General features: G+C 61.6%; 3 protein-coding genes across 4 annotated transcripts; 2 read left to right on the forward strand and 1 right to left on the reverse strand.

The window, feature by feature from the left end:
• The first annotated feature begins 327 nt into the window (after nt 1–327).
• On the forward strand, nt 328–8,484 carry ACP5 (acid phosphatase 5, tartrate resistant). Of its 2 annotated transcripts, none has more exons than XM_033083781.1 (5): nt 328–450; nt 1,539–1,799; nt 1,885–2,012; nt 4,522–4,873; nt 8,210–8,484. In XM_033083781.1, exons 2-5 carry the CDS (start codon nt 1,539–1,541, stop codon nt 8,444–8,446), a joined length of 978 nt encoding a protein of 325 aa, XP_032939672.1. In that variant the 5' UTR covers nt 328–450; the 3' UTR covers nt 8,447–8,484. The 2 variants fall into 2 exon arrangements, with proteins under 2 accessions (XP_032939672.1, XP_032939673.1); XM_033083782.1 differs by lacking the exon at nt 328–450 and adding an exon at nt 493–523.
• Nucleotides 8,485–9,667: 1,183 nt separating this feature from the next.
• ELOF1 (elongation factor 1 homolog) lies at nt 9,668–10,764 on the forward strand. Its single transcript, XM_033083775.2, has 3 exons — nt 9,668–9,983; nt 10,253–10,323; nt 10,413–10,764. The coding sequence occupies exons 1-3, from the start codon at nt 9,868–9,870 to the stop codon at nt 10,475–10,477; spliced, it is 252 nt and encodes an 83-aa protein (XP_032939666.1). The 5' UTR covers nt 9,668–9,867; the 3' UTR covers nt 10,478–10,764.
• Nucleotides 10,765–12,457: 1,693 nt separating this feature from the next.
• On the reverse strand, nt 12,458–23,158 carry CNN1 (calponin 1). The gene is made up of 7 exons (XM_033083772.2): nt 23,022–23,158; nt 20,259–20,380; nt 18,526–18,592; nt 18,277–18,414; nt 16,817–16,930; nt 16,587–16,733; nt 12,458–12,927 (listed from the first exon to the last, which is right to left on the reverse strand). Exons 1-7 carry the CDS (start codon nt 23,082–23,084, stop codon nt 12,691–12,693), a joined length of 888 nt encoding a protein of 295 aa, XP_032939663.1. The 5' UTR covers nt 23,085–23,158; the 3' UTR covers nt 12,458–12,690.
• Nucleotides 23,159–23,613: the final 455 nt, after the last annotated feature.

Genomic DNA, 23,613 nt, shown 5'->3' on the forward strand with positions numbered 1-23,613 from the left:
CCCCCGCTCTCCCAGTGCTCCCAGTTCCCTCCCCCAGTGCTCCCAGTGCTCCCAGTTCCCTCTCCCAGTGCTCCCAGTGCTCCCAGTTCCCTCCCCCAGTGCTCCCAGTGCTCCCAGTTCCCTCCCCCCGCTCTCCCAGTGCTCCCAGTTCCCTCCCCCAGTGCTCCCAGTTCCCTCCCCCCGCTCTCCCAGTGCTCCCAGTTCCCTCTCCCAGTGCTCCCAGTGCTCCCAGTTCCCTCCCCCCGCTCTCCCAGTGCTCCCAGTTCCCTCCCCCAGTGCTCCCAGTTCCCTCCCCCGCTCCCAGTGTCCCCGCGGCTGTCAGGTGACAGCTGGCCCGGGGGGGGACAGGGGGGGGTGGCGACCCCGCTTCCCCTTTTGTGGCCATAAAGGGCCCGGGTGGCCGAGGGGGGGGGGACAGCGAGGGGACAGCGAGGGGACAGCGAGGGGACGGTGAGTGACACCGGGGGGACACGGGGGGACAGCGAGGGGACAGCGAGGGGACACGAGGGGACACGAGGGGACGGTGAGTGACACCGGGGGGACACGGGGGACAGCGAGGGGACACGAGGGGACACGAGGGGACAGCGAGGGGACAGCGAGGGGACGGTGAGTGACACCGGGGGGACACGGGGGGACAGCGAGGGGACACGAGGGGACACGAGGGGACGGTGAGTGACACCGGGGGGACACGGGGGGACAGCGAGGGGACACGAGGGGACACGAGGGGACAGCGAGGGGACAGCGAGGGGACGGTGAGTGACACCGGGGGGACACGGGGGGGACACGAGGGGACACGAGGGGACAGCGAGGGGACACGAGGGGACACGAGGGGACGGTGAGTGACACCGGGTGGGGGGAGGGGAGGGGGTGGCACTGCTGACCCCCCCTGAGGGGACAGGGACAGGGACGGGGAGGGCACGGGGACAGGGACATGTCCCTTCATGTCCCCAATGTCCCCTCATGTCCCCCCCGTGTCCCCAATGTCCCCCCCGTGTCCCCTCTGTGTCCCCCCATGTCCCCCAATGTCCCCCCAATGTCCCCTCATGTCCCCTGCTGTCCCCCCATGTCCCCCCCAATGTCCCCTCATGTCCCCTGCTGTCCCCTTCATGTCCCCTCCGTGTCCCCTCATGTCCCCATGTCCCCAATGTCCCCAATGTCCCCTCCCCAGATGCCAGCCCTGCTGTCCCCTCATGTCCCCCCATGTCCCCTCATGTCCCCCAATGTCCCCTCATGTCCCCCAATGTCCCCCCATGTCCCCCCAATGTCCCCTGCTGTCCCCTCATGTCCCTCCCGTGTCCCCCCGTGTCCCTCAGTGTCCCCTCATGTCCCCTGCTGTCCCCAACGTCCCCTGCTGTCCCCTCCCCAGATGCCAGCCCTGCTGTCCCCTGCTGTCCCCTCATGTCCCCTGCTGTCCCCTCCGCAGATGCCAGCCCTGCTGTCCCCTGCTGTCCCCTCCATGTCCCCTGCTGTCCCCTCCGCAGATGCCAGCCCTGCTGTCCCCTGCTGTCCCCTCATGTCCCCTGCTGTCCCCTCCGCAGATGCCAGCCCTGCTGTGCCTCACCGCGCTGGCCCTGGTGACATCGGTGACATCGGGGGGTGACCCCGGGGGCGCTCTGACCTTCCTGGCCCTGGGGGACTGGGGAGGGGTCCCGGACCCGCCCTTTGTCACCCCCCGCCAGGTGGCCACGGCGGCCACCATGGGCCAGGTGGCCTCGGAGCGGGGAGGCGACTTCGTGCTGGCACTTGGGGACAATTTCTACTACGAGGGGGTGCGCGACGAGTGGGACCCGCGCTTCCAGGTAACCCCGAAATCCGGGCGGGGAGGGGTTAATGCTCAGTGTCACCGATGTCACCAAATGTCACCAATGTCACCAATGTCCCCAGGACACCTTCGAGCGCGTGTTCGTGTCGCCGGGGCTCCGCGGTGTCCCCTGGTACGTGATGGCCGGGAACCACGACCACGCCGGGAATGTCACCGCGCAGCTGCGCTACAGCCGCCACTCGCCGCGCTGGTAATGTCACCGAGTGTCACCGAGTGTCACCGAGGGTCCTTGAGTGTCACCGAGTGTCCCCAGGTTGTCCCCAAGTGTCCCCAAGTGTCACCGAGGGTCCCCAAGTGTCACCGAGGGTCCCCGAGTGTCCCCAAGTGTCACCGAGGGTCCCCAAGTGTCACCGAGGGTCCTCAAGTGTTCTCAAGTGTCCCCAAGTGTCCCCGAGTGTCCCCGAGTGTCACCGAGGGTCCCCAAGTGTCCCCAAGTGTCACCAAGTGTCCCCAAGTGTCCCCAAGTGTCACCCGAGTGTCCCCAAGTGTCCCCGAGTGTCCTCGAGTGTCCCCGAGTGTCCCCAAATGTCCTCGAGTGTCCCCGAGTGTCACCGAGTGTCCTCGAGTGTCCTCGAGTGTCCCCAAGCCCCCTCCTCCATCCCACAAGGCTCCCCCGGGGATGTCCCCAAACGTGTCCCCAGATTGTCCCCAAGACCCCTCAGGGTGTCCCCAAGCCCCCCAGGATGTCCCCAAGCCTCCTCATGGTGTCCCCATGGTGTCCCCAAGCCCTCTCAGGGTGTCCCCAGCCCTGCCTGGCATGTCCCCACATGTCCTCACCGTGTCCCCAAGTGCCCTCACGTCCCTCAGGCACTTCCCCCACCCCTGCCACACCCCGGGTGTGGCGCTGGGATGTCCCCAGATTGTCCTCAAGCCCCTCATGGTGTCCCCAGATTGTCCCCAAGTGTCCTCAGGGTGTCCCCAGATTGTCACCAGGCCCCCTGAGGGTGTCCCCAAGCCCCTGAGGGTGTCCCCAGATTGTCCCCAAGCCCCTCAGGGTGTCCCCAAACCCCCTCAGGGTGTCCCCAAGCCTCCTCATGGTGTCCCCAGACTGTCAGACTGTTCCCAGATTGTCCCCAAGTCCTCTCAGGGTGTCCCCAAACTCCCTCAGGGTGTCCCCACATTGTCCCCAAGCCTCCTCATGGTGTCCCCAGATTGTCCCCAAACTCCCTCAGGGTGTCCCCAGATTGTCAGACTGTCCCCAAGCCCCTCAAGGTGTCCCCAAACCCCCTCAGGGTGTCCCCAGACTGTCAGACTGTCCCCAAACCCCCTCAGGGTGTCCCCAGATTGTCCCCAAGCCTCTCAGGGTGTCCCCAAACTCCCTCAGGGTGTCCCCAGGCCACCTCAGGGTGTCCCCATGGTGTCCCCAAGCCCTCTCAGGGTGTCCCCAGACTGTCCCCAGGCCACCTCAAGGTGTCCCAAACCCCCTCAGGGTGTCCCTGGATTGTCCCCAAGGCCCGTCAGGGTGTCCCCAAACCCCCTCAGGGTGTCCCCAAGCCTCCTCATGGTGTCCCCAGACTGTCAGACTGTTCCCAGATTGTCCCCAAGCCCCTCAGGGTGTCCCCAAACTCCCTCATGGTGTCCCCAGATTGTCCCCAAACTCCCTCAGGGTGTCCCCAGACTGTCAAACTGTCCCCAAGCCCCTCAAGGTGTCCCCAAACCCCCTCAGGGTGTCCCCAGACTGTCAGACTGTCCCCAAACCCCCTCAGGGTGTCCCCAGATTGTCCCCAAGCCCCTCAGGGTGTCCCCAAGGCCCTTCAGGGTGTCCCCATGGTGTCCCCAAGCCCTCTCAGGGTGTCCCCAGATTGTCCCCAAGCTCCTCAGGGTGTCCCCAAGCCTCTCAGGGTGTCCCCAGACCGTCCCGAAGCCCCTCAGAGTGTCCCCAAACCCCCTCAGGGTGTCCCCAGATTGTCCCCAAGCCTCTCAGGGTGTCCCCAAACTCCCTCAGGGTGTCCCCAGGCCACCTCAGGGTGTCCCCATGGTGTCCCCAAGCCCTCTCAGGGTGTCCCCAGACTGTCCCCAGGCCACCTCAAGGTGTCCCAAACCCCCTCAGGGTGTCCCCGGATTGTCCCCAAGCCTCTCAGGGTGTCCCCAAACCCCCTCAGGGTGTCCCCAGACTGTCAGACTGTCCCCAAACCCCCTCAGGGTGTCCCCAGATTGTCCCCAAGCCTCTCAGGGTGTCCCCAAACTCCCTCAGGGTGTCCCCAGGCCACCTCAGAGTGTCCCCATGGTGTCCCCAAGCCCTCTCAGGGTGTCCCCAGATTGTCCCCAGACCACCTCGGGGTGTCCCCAAGCCCCTCAGGGTGTCCCCAGGCCACCTCAGGGTGTCCCCATGGTGTCCCCAAGCCCTCTCAGGGTGTCCCCAGACTGTCCCCAGGCCACCTCAAGGTGTCCCAAACCCCCTCAGAGTGTCCCCAAGCCCCTCAGGGTGTCCCCGGATTGTCCCCAAGGCCCGTCAGGGTGTCCCCAAACTCCTTCAGGGTGTCCCCAGGCCCCCTCAGGGTGTCCCCAGACTGTCAGATTGTCCTCAAACCCCCTCAAAGTGTCCCCAAACCCCCTCAGGGTGTCCCCAGATTGTCCCCAAGACCCCTCAGGGTGTCCCCAGACTGTCTCCAAACCCCCTCAGGGTGTCCCCAGACTGTCCCCAAACCCCCTCAGGGTGTCCCCACCGTGTCCCCAAACGTCCCCAAACGTCCCCACAGGCACTTCCCCCACCCCTACTACACCCTCCGCCTGCACATCCCCGGCTCCAACTCCTCCGCGCGGCTCCTGGTGCTGGACACGGTTCTGCTCTGCGGCCACTCCGATGATTTCGGCCTCGGCGACATCCCCGAGGGTCCCCGGGACGCGGTGGCCGCCGGGGCTCACCTGGCCTGGCTGCGGGCACAGCTGGAGGCGGCGGCCGGGGACAGTTTCGTGCTGGTGGCCGGACACTACCCGGTGTGGTCAGTGGCCAAGCACGGCCCCACCCCGTGCCTGCTGCGGCTGCTGCGGCCGCTGCTGCGGCGCCACCGGGTCACGGCTTACCTGTGCGGCCACGACCACAACCTGCAGGTGAGGGTGGGCGGGGAGGGGAGGGGGAAACGCGGGGGTGGGTCACGAATTGTCACCCAAGTGTGGGGTGTGCGGGGAGAGTCGCAAATTGTGTCCTGAAGGTGGCACTGAAACGGTGTCCCCAAAAATTCCATGCTCAGGTGTGCAGGGAAAGTCCCAAACTCTGCCCTAAAGGTGTCCCCAAAATTTCCCTGTTCAGGTGTGCGGGGAAAGTTTAGAATTCTGTCCCAAATTGTCCCCAAAAATTCCTTGCTCAGGTGTGCAGGGAAAGCCTCGAATTCTGTCCTAAAGGTGGCACTGAAATGGTGTCCCCAAAAATTCCCTGCTCAGGTGTGCAGGGAAAGTTCCAAATTCTGTCCCAAAGGTGTCCCTGAATTCTGTCCCAAATTGTCCCCAAAGTTTCCCTGCTCAGGTGTGCAGGGAAAGTCCCAAACTCTGCCCTAAAGGTGTCCCCAAAATGTGGAGTGTCCAGGTGTGCAGGGAAAGCTCCAAATTCTGTCCCAAAGGTGGCACTGAAATGGTGTCCCCAAAAATTCCATGCTCAGGTGTGTTGGGAAAGTCCCAAACCCTGTCCTAAAAGTGTCCCCAAAATGTAGAGTGTTCAGGTGTGCAGGGAAAGCTCTGAATTCTGTCCTAAAGGTGTTCCCAAAATTTCCCTGCTCAGGTGTGCGGGGAAAGTCCCAAACTCTGCCCTAAAGGTGTTCCCAAAATTTCTCTGCCCAGGTGTGAGGGGAAAGCCCTGAATTCTGTCCTAAAGGTGGCACCGAAACGGTGTCCCCAAAATTTCTCTGCTCAGGTGTGCGGGGAAAGTCCCAAACTCTGCCTCAAATTGTCCACAAAGTGTGGAGTGTTCAGGTGTGCAGGGAAAGCCCCGAGTTCTGCCCCAAAGGTGGCACTGAAATGATGTCCCCAAAAATTCCCTGCTCAGGTGTGTTGGGAAAGCTTCAAATTCTGTCCCAGAGGTGTCCCCAAAGTGTGGGGTGTTCAGGTGTGCAGGGAAAGCTCTGAATTCTGTCCCAAAAGTGTCCCCAAAGTTTCCCTGCTCAGGTGTGTTGGGAAAGTCCCAAACTCTGCCCTAAAGGTGTCCAGAAAATTTCCCTGTTCAGGTGTGTTGGGAAAGCCCCGAGTTCTGTCCCAAAGGTGTCCCCAAAGTTTCCCTGCTCAGGTGTGTAGGGATAGCTCTGAATTCTGTCCCAAATTGTCCCCAAAGTTTGGTGTGTCCAGGTGTGCAGGGAAAGCCCCGAGTTCTGTCCCAAAGGTGTCCCCAAACTCTGCCCTAAAGGTGTTCCCAAAGTTTCCCTTTCCAGGTGTGTAGGGAAAGTCCCAAACTCTGTCCCAAAAGTGTCCCCAAAATGTGGAGTGCTCAGGTGTGCAGGGAAAGCTCTGAATTCTGTCCCAGAGGTGTCCCCAAAATTTCCTTGCTCAGGTGTGCGGGGAAAGCCCCAAATTCTGTCCCAAATTGTCCCCAAAGTGTGGGGTGTGCGGGGAGAGCGCTGAGTTGTGTCACAAAGGTGGAACTGGAATGGTGTCCCTAAAGGAATGGTGTCCCTAAAGTTTCCATGCTCAGGTGTGCAGGGAAAGCCCCGAATTCTGTCCCAAAGGTGGCACTGAAATGATGTCCCCAAAAATTCCATGCTCAGGTGTGCAGGGAAAGCCCCAAACCCTGTCCCAAAAGTGTCCCCAAAATGTGGAGTGTTCAGGTGTGCAGGGAAAGCTCCGAATTCTGTCCCAAATTGTCCCCAAAATTTCCTTGCTCAGGTGTGTTGGGAAAGTCCCAAACTCTGCCCTAAAGGTGTTCCCAAAATTTCCCTGCCCAGGTGTGCGGGGAATGTTCAGAATTCTGTCCCAAATTGTCTCCAAAGTGTGGGGTGTGCGGGGAGAGCTCTGAATTCTGTCCTAAAGGTGGCACTGAAATGGTGTCCCCAAAGTTTCCCTGTTCAGGTGTGCGGGGAAAGTCCCGAATTCTGTCCCAAATTGTCCTCAAAATTTCCCTGCTCAGGTGTGCAGGGAAAGTCCCAAATTCTGTCCCAAAGGTGTCCCTGAATTCTGCCCCAAAGGTGTCCCCAAAGTTTCCCTGCTCAGGTGTGGGAGGAAAGTCCCAAACTCTGCCCTAAAGGTGTTCCCAAAATTTCCCTGTCCAGGTGTGCGGGGAAAGCCCCAAATTCTGTCCCAAAGGTGGCACTGAAATGGTGTCCCCAAAATTTCCCTGCTCAGGTGTGCGAGGAAAGTCCCAAACCCTGTCCTAAATTGTCACCAAAGTGTGGGGTGTCCAGGTGTGAGGGGAAAGCCCCGAACTCTGTCACAAAGGTGTCCCCAAAATTTCTCTGCCCAGGTGTGCAGGGAAAGCTCCAAGTTCTGTCACAAACGTGGCACTGAAATGATGTCCCCAAAAATTCCCTGCTCAGGTGTGTTGGGAAAGCTCCGAATTCTGTCCCAAAGGTGTCCCCAAAGTTTCCCTGCCCAGGTGTGTAGGGAAAGTCCCGAATTCTGTCCCAAATTGTCCCCAAAATTTCCTTGCTCAGGTGTGTTGGGAAAGTCCCAAACTCTGCCCTAAAGGTGTTCCCAAAATTTCCCTGCCCAGGTGTGCGGGGAATGTTCAGAATTCTGTCCCAAATTGTCTCCAAAGTGTGGGGTGTGTGGGGAGAGCGCTGAGTTGTGTCACAAAGGTGGCATTGAAATGGTGTTCCCAAAATTTCCCTGCTCAGGTGTGCAGGAAAAGCTCCAAATTCTGTCCCAAAAGTGGCACTGTAACGGTGTCCCCAAAAATTCCCTGCCCAGGTGTGTGGGGAAAATCCCAAACTCTGTCCCAAATTGTCCCCAAAGTGTGGAGTGTCCAGGTGTGCAGGGACCCCCTAAATCCTGTCCAGGCAACCAGGTGTGTCCCCAGGTGTGTCCCCGTGTCCCCAGGCGTGTCCCCAGGTGTGTCCCCAGGTGTGTCCCTTCAGCTCTGTCCCCCAGGTGTGTTCCCGGTGTGTCCCCCCGTCCCCAAGTGTCCCCACCTGTGTCCCCATGTCCCCCCACAGTACCTGGAGGAGGGAGGCGTCGCTTACATCCTGAGCTGTGTCCCCATGTCTCCAGCTGTGTCTCACCTGTCCCCAGCTGTGTCTCACCTGTCCCCAGCTGTGTCCCCCTGTCCCCGCAGTACCTGGAGGAGGGAGGTGTCGCGTACATCCTGAGCTGTGTCCCCAGCTGTGTCTCACCTGTCCCCATGTCCCCTCTCACCCCATGTCCCCGCAGTACCTGGAGGAGGGTGGCGTCGCTTACATCCTGAGCTGTGTCCCCATGTCCCCAGCAGTGTCTCACCTGTCCCCACCTGTGTCCCCTCTGTCCCCGCAGTACCTGGAGGAGGGTGGCGTCGGTTACATCCTGAGCGGCGCCGGGAATTTCATGGAGGACTCGCGGCCCCACGAGCGCTCGGTGCCGCCCGGGTCCCTTCGCTTCTTCTTCGGGAGCCCCGCGAGCCCCGGCGGCTTCGCCCACCTGCGCCTGGAGCCCGGCGCTGTCACTGTCACCTTCCTGGAGGCCACCGGCCGCGTCCTGCACCGCGTCACGCTGCCACCCCGGCACCCCTGAGTGCGTGGGGACACTGGGGACAGCTGGGGGACAGGTGTGGGACAGGTGGGGGCACTGGGACTCCTTCCCCTGGGGACACTGGGGACACTGGGGACAGGTGGGGGACAGGTGGGGACACTGAGACCTCTTCCCCTGGGGACACTGGGGACAGCTGGGGACACTGGGGGCAGCTGGGGGGCAGCTGGGGATGCTGGGACCCCTTCCCCTGGGGACAGCTGGGATCCCTTCCCTGGGGGATATTGGGGTCAGCTGGGGACAGTTGGGGATACTGGGGACAGCTGGGGACACTGGGGACAGCTGGGGGCAGCTAGGGACACTGGGGACAGGTGGGACTCCATCCCTGGGGACAGCTGGGGACATCCCCTGATCTCTGAATCCCTCAGGGGACATTCATTGGGGACAGCTGGGGACACTGGGGACACTGGGATCCCTTTCCCTGGGGACACTGGGGACAGCTGGGGATAGCTGGGGACACTGGGACCCCTTCCCTGGGGACACTGGGGACAGCTGGGGACAGCTGGGGACACTGGGATCCCTTCCCCGGGGACACTGGGGACACTGAGATCCCATCCCTGGGGACACTGGGGACAGATGGGGACATTGGGGACAACTGGGACCCCTTCACTGGAGGACACTTGAGACCTCTGACCCCTTTTGGGGACACTGGGACCACTCGCTTTGGGGACACTCCACGACCTTTGACCCCTTGGGGGACACTGGGACCACTGGTTTTGGGGACATCCTGCGACCTTTGACCCCTTGGGGGACCGGACACTGAGCAATGACCGCAGGGGACATTGGGGACAGCTGGGGGGGCACTGCGACCCCCGCCCGTGACCAACGACCCCAATAAACGCTTTGAACGGCGCCGCCGCCATTGACGGACCCGAAATCGCCGCGATTCGCCCCAAAACCGCGGGGGGCGGAGCCTGAGGCACTGACCACGCCTCTATCGCTGCTGATTGGCTGGAATTAACGTCAATCACTTAGTGGGCGGGACAGTCCGCGGTAATTTATGTCCCCGTTACTGATTGGCTGTGTGTATCAACCAATCAGCGGGGCACTTGCGAGTCACGTGGAGCAAAGCGCACTGTTCCCGCTGTTGATTGGCGGGAGCGCTGTGTGTATCAACCAATGAGCGGGGCGTTTGATGGTCACGTGGGGCAGAGCGCGCTGTTCCCGCTGCTGATTGGCTGAGGGCGGAGGGGCGGCACTTCCGGGAACGCGGCGGGAGCGCGGCGTGAGGAACCGGGAGCGACCGGGAGGAACCGGGAGGGACCGGGAGGGTCCCGGAGGGGTCGAGCCGCCCCCGGCACGTCCCGGAGCGCGTCGGGGCCGCTCCGAGGCGGCTCCCGGGGCCGATCCCGGTGTCGTTCCCGTTCCCGAGGCCGTTCCCGCTTCTCGGCTCCGGTGCGGCCGCCATGGGCCGCCGCAAGTCGAAGCGGAAGCCGCCGCCCAAGAAGAAGATGACGGGGACGCTGGAGACGCAGTTCACGTGTCCCTTCTGCAACCACGAGAAGTCCTGCGACGTCAAGATGTGAGCGGGGGGCACCGGGGGGACACCGGGGGGACACCGGGGGCGGGACGCGGGGATGGCGGCAGCGCGGAAAGGGCGGCGGAGGAAACCGGGGAGGAAGCGGAGAGGGGGGACACGGGAGGGGGTGAGCCGGGAGCGGTGTCACGGCCGCGGGGCGGGGTCCAGGCACGGGACGGTCCCGGTGGGTTCGGGGCAGAGCCCCGGGGGGGTCCCGGTGGGTTCGGGGCAGAGCCCGGGGGGGGGGTCCCGACCCTCTCGTTCCCCCGCAGGGACCGTGCCCGGAACACCGGGGTGATCTCGTGCACCGTGTGCCTGGAGGAGTTCCAGACCCCCATCACCTGTATCCTTACCGGGACCCACCCCCCGTGACCCCACCGGGACCCTCCCCCCGCCCCAAAATCGGTGTCGGAGCCTTAACGGCGCCCCCAGACCTGTCGGAGCCCGTGGACGTTTACAGCGATTGGATCGACGCCTGCGAAGCCGCCAACCAGTGACAGCCGGGGAGGGGACACTGCCCTGTCCCCAGAGCCCTGGGGGGGTGACAACAGCCCCCGGGACCCGGTGACACCCCCCAGGACAAAGTGACACCCACTAGAACCTGGTGACACCCCCCAGGACCTGGTGACACCCCCCAGACCCTGGTGACACTCTCCAGGACAAAGTGACACCCCCCAGACCCTGGTGACACTTTCCAGGACAAAGTGACACCCCCCAGACCCTGGTGACACCTTCCAGAACCCGGTGACACCCACTAGAACCTGGTGACACCTCCCAGGACCTGGTGACACCCTCCAGAACCTGGTGACACCCTCCAGGACCTGGTGACACTCTCTAGAACCTGGTGACACCCCCAGGACCCGATGTGGGGTGACATTTCTGGACCTCACACTCGTCCTTGTCCCCGTGGGGACAGCGGGACAGGTGACACATTTTGGCAGAGCTGCCCCACAATAAACGCCCCGTGCTGGTGTCCCTTGTCCCTGCCACCTCTCTGGTGTCCCCTGAGTGTCCCCAACCCCATCACAGCAGCGTCACCTTTTGCGTGTGGCTTTTATTGTGCCTCGGTGGCTTCACACGTGGCGGGGGCCGAACCCCCCCGGGGCTGGTACCGACCCCGGGGCTGATCCCGGGGAGATCCTGGGGGTTTTCCCTTCCCTGGGGGCTGGATCCCAGATCTCCACCCCAGGATCAATCCCAGAATCAATCCCAACATTGTTCCCTGTCCTGGGGGCTGGATCCTGGATTCCCACCCCAGGATCAATCCCAGAATCAATCCCAACATTGTTCCCTGTCCTGGGGGCTGGATCCTGGATCCCCGCCCCAGGATCAATCCCAGGATCAATCCCAGGATTGTTTCCTCCCCTGGGGGCTGGATCTCTCCTCCAGGACAATCCCAGGATCGATCCCAGAATCAATCCCAGGATCGTTTCCCTCTCAGGATCAATCCCAGAATCAATTCCAGGATCAATCCCAGGACTTTTTCCCCCCCGGGGAGGCTGAACCCCTCCTCCAGGATCAATCCCAGGATCGATCCCAGAATCAATCTCAGGATCTTTCCCCTCTCAGGATCAATCCCAGAATCAATTCCAGGATCAATCCCAGGATTTTTTCCCTCTCAGGATCAATCCCAGAATCAATCTCAGGATGGATCCCAGGATCTTTTCCCTCTCAGGATCAATCCCAGAATCAATTCCAGGATCAATCCCAGGATCTTTCCCCTCCCAGGATCAATCCCAGAATCGTTTCCCTCTCAGGATCAATCCCAGAATCAATCCCAGAATCGTTTCCCTCTCAGGATCAATCCCAGAATCAATCCCAGAATCGTTTCCCTCTCAGGATCAATCCCAGGATCGATCCCAGGGTCAATTCCGGATCATTTCTCCTTCAGGATCAATGCCAGGGTCGATCTCAGGATCGTTTCCCCCTCTGGATCAATCCCAGGGTCAATCCCAGGACTTTTTCCTCTCCTGGGGACAGGATCCCTGCTCCAGAATCAATCCCAGGATCGATCCCAGGATCGTTTCCCTCTCAGGATCAATCCCAGGATCGACCCCAGGATCTTTCCCCTCCCAGGATCGATCCCAGGATCGATCCCAGGATTTTTTCCCCCTCAGAATCGATCTCAGAATCGATCCCAGGGTCAATCTCAGGATATCCTCTTTCCCCTCTCAGGATCAATCCCAGAATCAATTCCAGGATCAAATCCCAGGATCGTTTCCCTCTCAGGATCAATCCCAGAATCAATCCCAGGATTTTTTCCCTCTCAGGATCAACCCCAGGATGAATCCCAGCATCAATCCCAGGATCATTTCCCTGTCAGGATAAATCCCAGCATCGATCCCAGGATCATTTCCCTGTCAGGATCAATCCCAGGATCGATCCCAGGATCTTTCCCCACTCAGGATCAATCCCAGGATCGATCCCAGGATTTTTTCCTCTCCTGGGGGTGGGATCCCTCCTCCAGAATCAATCCCAGGATCTTTCCCCTCCCAGAATCAATCCCAGAATCAACCCCAAAACTTTTCCCCCCCAGGAGAGGCCAAACCCCTCCTCCAGGATCAATCCCCGGGCCGATCCCGGTGCCGGTGTCCCCTCCCCGGTGCCGGAGTCCCCTCCCCGGTGCCGGTGTCCCCTCCCCGGTGCCAGCTCCGCGGTGAGGCCGGTGACGAGCGGTGTTGGGGGTGCAAGCGGCCGCGGTGCCCGGCGGCTACTGCGAGTTGTAGAGGCCGTCGTGGCCGTCGAAGGCGTCGTGGCCGAAGAGCTCGGGGCCCCCGCAGTACTTGGGGTCGTAGACCTGCCGGGGCAGCCCGTACACCGTCATGCCCTGCTGGGACGCGCCCTTGTTGCTGCCCATCTGCAGCCCGATGGTCATGGTGTCACAGTGCTCCATGCCCAGCGCCGGCTCGAAGATCTGCCGCTTGGTGCCCGGGGCTGTCATCCCGGCCTGGGGAGAGTCCCAAAAGGGGCTTTAGTGCCTGCTTCAGGTCACTTTGTCCCCAAGGTGCCACACCTTTAATCCCTGCTTGCAGTCCCTTTGTCCCCAAAAATGCCTTTAGTGCCCATTCCAGGTCACTTTGTCCCCTGGCGCTGTCATCCCGGCCTGGGGAGAGTCCCAAAAGGGGCTTTAGTGCCCGCTTCAGGTCCCTTTGTCCCAAGGTCCCACACTTTCAGTCCCTGCTTCACGTCACTTTGTCCCCAAGGTCCCTTTAGTCCCAGGTCACTTTGTCCCCAAGGTCTCTTTAGTCCCCATTTCCAGTCCCTTTGTCCCCTCTGGGGTTGTCATCCCGGCCGGGGTGGGGTCCCCAAAGTGGCTTTAGTGGCTGGTTCTGGTCACTTTGTCCCTCTGGGGCTGTCATCACTGACTGGGGAGAATCCCAAAACTGCCTTTAGTGGGTGGTTCTGGTCACTTTGTCCCCAAGGTCCCACATCTTTAATCCCTGCTTCAGGTCCCTTTGTCCCCAAGGTCCCACAGCTTTAGTGCCCGCTTCAGGTCCCTTTGTCCCCCTCTGGGGTTGTCATCCCCACCTGGGTGGAGTCCCCAAAGTGTCTTTAGTGCCCGCTTCAGGTCCCTTTGTCACCAAGGTCCCACACGTTTAGTGCCTGCTCCAGGTCACTTTGTCCCCAAAGTGTCTTTAGTCCCCATTTCCAGTCCCTTTGTCCCCCTGGGGCTGTCATCCCGGCCTGGGGGGGTGTCCCCAAAGGGTCTTTAGTGACTAGTTCAGGTCACTTTGTCCCCAAGGTGCCACACCTTTAATCCCTGCTTCACCTCACTTTGTCCCCAAAGTGTCTTTAATTCCTGCTTCCTGTCCTTTTGTCCCCTAGGTGCCACACCTTTAGTCCCTGCCTACAGTCCCTTTGTCCCTCTGGGCATGAGGAGCTGGATTTGGGAGTCCCCAAGGTCCCTTTAGTGCCTGCTTCAGGTCACTTTGTCCCCAAGGTCCCACAACTTTAGTCCCTGCTTCAGGTCCCTTTGTCCCCCTGGGGTTGTCATCACTGACTGGGCAGAGTCCCCAAAGGGTCTTTAGTGGCTGGTTCAGGTCCCTTTGTCCCCAAGGTGCCACACTTTTAGTCCCTGCTTCAGGTCCCTTTGTTCCCCTGGGGTTGTCATCCCCGCTTGGGCAGAGTCCCCAAAGTCCCTTTAGTCCCCGCTTCAGGTCCCTTTGTCCCCAGAGTGCCACACCTTTAGTCCCTGCTTGCAGTCCCTTTGTCCCCAAGGTCCCACATGTTTAGTCCCTGCTTCATGTCACTTTGTCCCCAAAGTGCCTTTAGTGGCTGCTCCAGGTCACTTTGTCCCCAAGGTGTCTTTAATTCCTGCTTCCAGTCCCCTTGTCCCCTCTGGGCATGAGGAGCAGGCTTTGGGTGTCCCCAAGGTCCCTTTAGTCCCTGCTTCCAGTCCCTTTGTCCCCAAGGTCCCACACGTTTAGTGCCCGCTTCAGTTCCCTTTGTCCCCAAAGTGCCTTTAATTCCTGTTTCCAGTCCCCTTGTCCCCAAGGTGCCACAACTTTAGTCCCTGCTTCAGGTCACTTTGTCCCCCTGGGGCTGTCATCCCGGCCTGGGGAGAGTCCCAAAAATGCCTTTAGTGGATGGTTCAGGTCACTTTGTCCCCCTAAGTGTCTTTAATCCCTGCTTCAGGTCCCTTTGTCCCCAAGGTGCCACACTTTAGTCCCTGCTTCCAGTTCCTTTGTCCCCCTGGGGCTGTCATCCCGGCCTGGGGAGAGTCCCAAAAATGGCTTTAGTGCCCGTTTCAGGTCACTTTGTCCCCCTGGGGCTGTCATCACTGACTGGGGAGAGTCCCAAAAATGGCTTTAGTGGATGGTTCGGGTCACTTTGTCCCCAAGGTGCCACAACTTTAGTCCCTGCTTCATATCACTTTGTCCCCAAAAATGGCTTTAGTGCCCGCTTCAGGTCACTTTGTCCCCCTGGGGCTGTCATCACTGACTGGCCAGAGTCCCCAAAGGGTCTTTAGTGGCTGGTTCAGGTCCCTTTGTCCCCAAGGTGCCACACCTTTAATCCCTGCTTGCAGTCCCTTTGTCCCCAAAGTGGCTTAGTGCCCGTTTCAGGTCCCTTTTTCCCCTGGGGCTGTCATCACTGATTGGGGAGAGTCTCCAAAGTGTCTTTAGTGCCTGCTTGCAATCCTTTTGTCCCCAAGGTCCCACATGTTTAGTGCCTGTTCCAGGTCACTTTGTCCCCAAAGTGTCTTTAATCCCTGCTTCAGGTCCCTTTGTCCCCAAGGTCTCACACCTTTAGTGGCTGCTTCAGGTCCCTTTGTCCCCAAAGTGTCTTTAGTCCCTGCTTCAGGTCCCTTTGTCCCCAGAGTGCCACATCTTTAGTCCCTGCTTGCAGTCCCTTTGTCCCCAAGGTCCCACATGTTTAGTCCCTGCTTCATGTCACTTTGTCCCCAAAGTGCCTTTAGTGGCTGCTCCAGGTCACTTTGTCCCCAAGGTGTCTTTAATTCCTGCTTCCAGTCCCCTTGTCCCCTCTGGGCATGAGGAGCCAGCTTTGGGTGTCCCCAAAGTGACCACGGCCACCCCGAGGGGTCACTTTGTCCCCGAAGTCCCTTTGTCCCCCTAATCCAGGACATCAAAGTGCCCTGGTGCCATCTCTCCCCATGTCCCTGTGTCCCCAGAAGGTGGCAGTGTCCCCACGTCCCCCTGCAGTGTCATTGTCACTGTCCCCACCTGGCTGTCCCCCTGCAGTGTCCCCGTGTCCCCTCAGTGTCCCTGTCCCCACCTGGCTGTCCCCCTGCAGTGTCCCTGTCCCTGTGTCCCCAGAGGGTGGCAGTGTCCCCACATCCCCCTGCAGTGGCACTGTCCCCGTGTCTCCACAGTGTCCCTGTCCCCCTGCATTGTCCCTGTCCCCACCTGGCTGTCACCCTGCAGTGTCCCTGTGTCCCCACAGTGTCCCCATGTCCCCACCTGGCTGGCTCCTTTGTTGGTGCCCATCTGGAGGCTGATGGTGGCCTGGTCCAGGGGTTGATCTGTCCCCAATTTGGGGTCGTACAGGTGTCCCTGTGTCCCCTCAGTGTCCCTGTCCCTGCAGTGTCCTCGTGTCCCCACAGTGTCCCTGTGTCCCCTCAGTGTCCCTGTCCCCTGTCCCTGTCCCCATGTCCCCACCTGGCTGGCTCCTTTGTTGGTGCCCATCTGGAGGCTGATGGTGGCCTGGTCCAGGGGTTGATCTGTCCCCAGTTTGGGGTCGTACAGGTGTCCCCTGTGTCCCCTCAGTGTCCCTGTCCCCTGTCCCCCTGCAGTGTCCCCGTGTCCCCTCAGTGTCCCCCTGCAGTGTCCCTGTCCTCACCTGGCTGTCACCCTGCTATGTCCCTGTCCCCCTGTCCCTGTCCCCATGTCCCCACCTGGCTGGCTCCTTTGTTGGTGCCCATCTGGAGGCTGATGGTGGCCTGTCCCCTGTCCCCCTGCAGTGTCCCTGTGTCCCCACAGTGTCCCCATGTCCCCACCTGGCTGGCTCCTTTGTTGGTGCCCATCTGGAGGCTGATGGTGGCCTGGTCCAGGGGTTGATCTGTCCCCAATTTGGGGTCGTACAGGTGTCCCTGTGTCCCCTGTCCCCTGTCCCTGTCCCCTGTCCCTGTCCCTGTCCCCATGTCCCCACCTGGCTGGCTCCCTTGTTGGTGCCCATCTGGAGGCTGATGGTGGCCTGGTCCAGGGGTTGATCTGTCCCCAATTTGGGGTCGTACAGGTGTCGCCGTGTCCCGTACGCCGTCATCCCCTGCTGGCTGGCGAACTTGTTGGTGCCCATCTGGGGACAGCCACAGCGTCACTCACCGTCCCAGCCCGCTGTCACCGCCCCTCTGAGGTGTCCCCAGGTGTCCCCAGTGTCACCTGGAGCCCGATGATGTTCCTGCCCTCGCGCAGCTTCTCGGGGTGGAAGCGCCGCTGCTGCTTCTCGGCGTACTTCACCCCCAGCCCCCCGACGTTGTTCCCCTTTGTCTTGGCCTGCAGGAGAAGGGGGGGGGGTGGGGGGGGGCTCACGGGGTCCCTCCAAATCCCAAATGCCCTTCCCAAATCCCAAATCCCTTCCTCAAATCCCAAATCCTCTCCTCAGATCCCAAAATACCCTCCCCAAATCTCAAATACCTTCCCAGACCCTAAATCCCTTCCTTAAATCCCAAATCCTCTCCTCAGACCCTAAATGCCCTCCCCAGATCCCAAACCCCTTCCCCAAACCCAAAATACCTTCCCCAGACCCCAAATACCCTCCCCAGACCCTAAATACCCTCTCCAGATTCTAAATACCTTCCCCAGACTCCAAACCCCTTCCCCAGATCCCAAATGCCCTCCCCAGACCCCAAATAACTTCCCCAGACCCCAAATACCCTCCCCAAATTTCAAATACCCTCCCCAGACCCTAAATGCCCTTCCCCAAATCTCAAATACCCTCCTCAGACCCCAAATACCCTCCCCAGACCTCAAATCCCTTCCCCAGATCCCCAAACCCCTTCCCCAAACCCCAAATGCATCCCCCCAGACCCTAAATACCTTCCCCAGACCCCAGATACCCTCCCCAAATTTCAAATACCCTCCCCAGACCCCAAATGCCCCCTCAGGAGCCCCTTCCCCAGATGAGGGAGCAGCGTGTGCCTTTGTGTCCTCCAAGGGGACACCAGGACCCTCCAAGACCCTCCAGATTCCCCCCAGGACCCCCCAGGACCCCCAAGTCCCCCGAAGAACTCCCCAGAACCCCCTCAGAACCCACCCAGGACCCCCTAGAACCCCCCAGAACCCCCCCAAGACCCCTTAGGACCCCCCCAGGACCCCCCAGGACCCCCAAGACCCACCCAGGACCCCCAAGCCCTCCCCAGGACCCCCTAGAACCCCCCCAGAACTCCCTCAGGATCCCCCAGAGTCCCCAGAACCCCCCAGAACCCACCCAGGACCCCCAAGAACTCCTCAGGACCCTCCCAGAACCCCTCAGGACCTCCAGAACCCCCCAGAATCCCTCCAGGACCCCCCAGAACCCACATAGGACCCCCTCAGGACCCCCCAGAACCCCCTAGAACCCCCCAGAACCCCTCCAAAACTCCCCAGAAACCCCTCAGGACCCTCCCAGAACCCCCCAAGTCCCCCCAGGACCCCTCAGAACCCACCCAAGAACTCCCCAGGATCCCCCAAAGACCCCCCAGAACCCCCAGGACCCCCAGAACCCCCTAGAACCCCCCAGAACCCCCCCAAGACCCCCCAGGACCCCCCAGAACTCCCTCAGGACCCCCCCAGAACCCCCCAAGACCCCTCAGGACCCCCCAGGAGCCCCCAGGAGCCCATCCCACCCCCCAGGGGCTGACCTGGCTGGCGAGGGCGATGAGGGTGGACTGCACCTGGGTGTGGTTGGTGTTCTCGAACAGATCGTTGGCCTCGAAGATGTCGTGGGGCTTCACCCCGTAGCGTGTGATGGCCCTCAGGAAGTTCCCGATGTTCTCCAGCTGTGCCCAGGGGGGTTCAGAGCCACGTTTGGGGTCGGGACCCCTCCCCAAACCCAAATTCCCCACCCCAAACCCAAATTCCCGTTTTTTTTTGGAGTTTTCCCCCCTCACCTTGTGCCAGTTCTGGACGGGTTCGTTCACCTTCGGCACCGAGCCCGGCTGCAGTTTGTTGATGAGCCTGGAGGGGGGAGCACAGGTGAGGGGACACAGGTGGCATCAGCACAGGTGAGGGCACACAGGTGAGGGGAGCTGGGGTGACCCCAGAATCCAACCAGGAGTAGGGACAGGGCATTGGGGAGACAGGTGACATCAGCACAGGTGAGGGGAGCAGGGGTGACCCCAGAATCCAGCCAGGAGTGGCAGAGGGTGTTGGGGACAAGGTGAGCTCAGGCCAGGTGACCCCAGAATCCAACCAGGAGTGGGGGACAGGCACAGGGTGTTGGGGACAAGGTGAGGTCAGACAGGTGAGGGCAGACAGGTGAGCTCAGCACAGGTGACCCCACAATCCAGCCAGGAGTGGCACAGGGAGTTGGGGACAAGGTGTGGTCAGTGGAGGTGACCCCAGAATCCAGACAGGAGTGGCACAGGGACAGGGTGTTGGGGACAAGGTGAGGACAGCACAGGTGACCCCAGAATCCAGCTAGGAGTGGGGACAGGGACAGAGTGTTGGGGACAAGGTGAGATCAGCACAGGTGACCCCAGAATCCAGCCAGGAGTGGCACAGGGTGTTGGGGACAGGGACAGGGTGTTGGGGACAAGGTGAGGGCAGCACAGGTGAGGGCAGACAGGTGAGGAGAGCAGGGGTGACCCCAAAATCCAGTCAGGAGTTGGGGACAGGGTGTTGGGGACAAGGTGAGCTCAGCACAGGCGACCCCAGAATCCAACCAGGAGTGGCACAGGGTGTTGGGGACAAGGTGAGGGCAGACAGGTGAGGAGAGCAGGGGTGACCCCACAATCCAACCAGGAGTGGGGGACAGGCACAGGATCTTGGGGACAAGGTGACATCAGCACAGGTGACCCCAGAATCCAGCCAGGAGTGGGGCACAGGGTGTTGGGGACAAGGTGAGGGCAGCACTGGTGACCCCAGAATCCAGGCAGGAGTGGCACAGGGTGTTGGGGACAATGTGTTGGGGACAGGGTGCTGGGGACAAGGTGAGCTCAGCAGGGGTGACCCCAGAATCCAGCCAGGAGTGGGGACAGGGAGTTGGGGACAAAGTGAGGACAGACAGGTGACCCCAGAATCCAGCCAGGGGTTGGGGACAGGGACAGGGCGTTGGGGACAAGGTGAGGAGAGCACAGGTGACCCCAGAATCCAGCCAGGAGTGGGGCACAGGGTGTTGGGGACAAGGTGAGGTCAGCACAGGTAAGGTGAGCAGGGGTGACCCCGCAATCCAACCAGGAGTTGGGGACAGGGACAGGGTGTTGGGGACAAGGTGTTGGGGACAAGGTGAGCTCAGCACAGGTGACCCCAGAATCCAGCCAGGGGTTGGGGACAGGCACAAGTTGTTGGGGACAAAGTGAACTCAGCAGAGGTGAGGGCAGCACAGGTGACCCCAGAAGCCAGCCAGGAGTGGGGACAAGGTGTTGGGGACAGGGTGTTGGGGACAGGGCGTTGGGGACAAGGTGAGCTCAGCCCAGGTGACCCCAGAATCCAACCAGGTGTTGGGGACAGGGTGTTGGGGACAGGGCGTTGGGGACAAGGTGAGCTCAGCCCAGGTGAGGGAGGGGTTAAACCGCGCTCAGTTCCAGGGGGATCATCCCGGACTCCACCCCCGGGCTCAGGGGACGGTGACAGCGGTGACAAGGCCAGCCCAGGGGACAAGCTGTTGTCACACGGGCCGTACTCGCAGAGGATGACGCCGTCCTTGAGCCCGTCCATGAAGTTGTCCCCGATCCGGCGTCCCGTGGTCCCCTCGATCCAGGCACGGAGCTCCCGCTCGTGCTGGGGGTCGTACTTCTGGGCCAGCTGCGGGGACACCATGGGGACACCGTCAGGGGGACACGGGGACAGCACGGGGACAGCACGGGGACAGCATGGGGACACCGTCAGGGGATGGGACAGCGCGGGGACAGCACGGGGACACCGTCAGGGGGACACGGGGACACCGTCAGGGGGTGGGACAGCGTGGGGACAGCACCAAGGGGACACGGGGACATCGTCAGGGGGTGGGACAGCACCAGGGGGACACGGCGACACTGCCGGGGGGGACACGGTGGCCTGGAGAATGTGGGGGACACCAGCACGGACATGAGGGGACACGGGGGACAGCAGGACAGGGAGGATGTTGGGGACAACGCTGGGGACATGGGGACACCGTGGGGGGATGGGACAGCACCAGGGGGACACGGGGACACTGCCAGGGGGATGTGGGGCCACAGGAGGGGGACATGGAGAATGTGGGGGACACCATAAAGAGATTTTGGGGACTCGATAAAGGGAATTTCGGGGACATCATAAAGAGACTTTGGGGACACAATAAAGGAGATTTTGGGGACACCACAAAGGGAATTTCGGGGACACCATAAAGGGACTTTGGGGACACGATAAAGGAGATTTTGGGGACATCTTAAAGGGAATTTCAGGGACACCATGAAGGGACTTTGAGGACCCCATAAAAGGGATTTTGGGGACACCATAAAGGGAATTTCGGGGACACCATGAAGGGTTTTTGGGGATACCATAAAGAGATTTTGGGGACACCACAAAGGGATTTTGGAGACACCATAAAGGGAATTTCGAGGACACCACAAAGAGATTTTGGGGACACTACAAAGGGAATTTCGGGGACACCACGAAGGGAATTTTGGGAACACCATAAAGGGGACATGGAGAACGTGGGGGACACCACAAAGGGAATTTCGGGGACACCATAAAGGAGATTTTGGGGACACCACAAAGGGAATTTCGGGGACACCATAAAAGGGATTTTGGGGACTCGATAAAGGAGATTTCGGGGACACCAAAAGGGAATTTCAGGGACACCACAAAGAGATTTTGGGGACAGCACAAAGGGTATTTTGGGGACACCATAAAGAGATTTTGGGGACACCATAAAGAGATTTTGGGGACACCACAAAGGGAATTTCGGGAACACCACAAAGGGAATTTCAGGGATACCATAAAGATTTCAGGGACACCACAAAGATATTTTGGGGACACCACAAAGATTTCGGGGACACCATGAAGGGAATTTCGGGGACACAATAAAGGGAATTTCGGGGACACCATAAAGGGAATTTCGAGAACACCATAAAGATTTCGGGGACACCACAAAGGGAATTTCGGGGACACAACAAAGAGATTTGGGAACACGATAAAGGGAATTTCGGGGACACCACAAAGGGAATTTGGGGACACCACAAAGGGGACTTTGGGGACAAGATAAAGAGATTTCAGGGACACCATAAAGAGATTTCGGGGACACAATAAAGGGAATTTCGGGGACACAATAAAGGGAATTTCGGGGACACCCCAAAGGGAACTTTGGGGACACCTTCAGTCAAGACGCGTCCACCGCGCTCAGCACAGCCAATCCCCGCTTCCCCCCGTTTTCCCCCCGTTCCCGGGAGGGGCGGAGGGAGCCGGGAAGGCCGGGGGTGCCCGGACCCCCCCCCCCCCCAGCCCCGCCCCGACCCCCCCGGGAGCCTCGGGCGACCGGGCCGGCCGAACCTTTGTCCATATATAGCCCCGGGCCGGGGCCGCCGCCGCCCGCCCGCCGCGCTCCGCCGCCTTATAAGGGCTCACGGCGGGGCCGGGGGGCTCCGGGGCCCCCCCGAGCCACCGATCCCCCCCCCGGTTAACCCTTAACGGGCCGGGACCCCCCTCGCTGTGTCCATCCCCACGCCGTGTCCGGCATCTCCCGCCCCCCCCCGGGTCACCCGAACCGCCCCCCCCGTTAACTCTTCACGGGGTGGACATCCCGGTGTGATCCCGTTCCGTGCCGGTGTCGCCCCCTCCTCTCCTCGGGGGGGTCTCGGTGTGGCCTCCCCCCGCCTCAATTCGGTGTCACCTCCCGCGGGATCGGGGGTCGGTGCCATCCGAACCCCCCCGGGGTGAATCCTTAACGGGGCTGGCACCGGAGGGACTCACGGGGGTGACCCCGGTGTGGCCATCCCCGGACCCCCGCCCCGAGGGGGTCCCGGTGCTCGGCACCGGGGGGATCCCGAGAAACCCCCACTCCCGTTAACCCTTAACCACCCGGTGCCCGGTAGGACCCCCCCGGTGTCGCCCCCTCCCCTCCGCCGGTGTCGCCCCCTCCCCTCCCTCATCGCCACCGGGAACGCGGTGCCCGTCACCTCCCGCTTACCGGAGGGACCGGGGGGTGCGGGACTCCCCCTCCCCGGTAAACCGGAGCTCGCTGGGACCCCCGGGGATGGGGAGAGGGGAGGGGGGGACACCCCGGTGCCGCCCCCCTGTCCCGGTGTCCGTCCCTTCCCTCCCGGGGCAGCACCAGGGACAGCGCCGGGTCCCGCCCCCACTCCCGCCGGGTCCCGCCGCGACCCCCGCCCGCCCCCGGTGCTGCCGCCCCCTCCCCATCCCCGGGAGGGTCGCACCTGCCCGGAGCCGCCCGGATCCCCTCGGTTCGGTCCGGTTCGGTGCCGCTCACCTTGTTCTTCACCTCCGCCGAGAGCCCGTAGGCCGGGCCGCGGTTGAAGTGCGCGTTGGACATTTCGGGGGTCCCGGGGGGGTCTCGGAGGCTCCGCTGGGGGTCGAGGCGGGCGGGTCGCGCCGGTTTCGGGGTTGTCCCGGGTGGGTTCGGGGCTGTCCCGGGTCGGGTCTGTGCCCTCGGGTCGGGTCGGTGCCCTCGGTCGGTGGCTCCCGGTCCCGTCCCGGCGCCGCCGCCACTTTTAAAAGTGAGCGGTGGGCGCGGAGCCCCCCCCGGGCCGGGCCGGCCGCAGCCAATCCGCGGCCTCCGCCGCGCTGACGTCACGGCGGGGCGGGTGATGGCGTCATTTTTTCCACATTTAGAGGGGGGGATCCCGAAGTGGGGGGGGGGATCCCTGGGGGGGGGGTCAGGGGAGTCCCCCCGCCCCAAAGCTGCCCTGTCCCGTTCTCCCCCCTCCCCGCACACCCGTGTCCCCCCTCCGGGTCACCCCCGTGTCCCCCTAGAGCGGGGACCCCCATCAGGACCCCGCGTGGCCGGGGACCCCCCCGGGGTCACCTGGGGTCTCCCCCCAGATATTTGGGACCCGTTATCG

This window comes from Catharus ustulatus, chromosome 33, assembly GCF_009819885.2.
Source record: "Catharus ustulatus isolate bCatUst1 chromosome 33, bCatUst1.pri.v2, whole genome shotgun sequence".
NCBI lineage: Eukaryota > Metazoa > Chordata > Aves > Passeriformes > Turdidae > Catharus > Catharus ustulatus.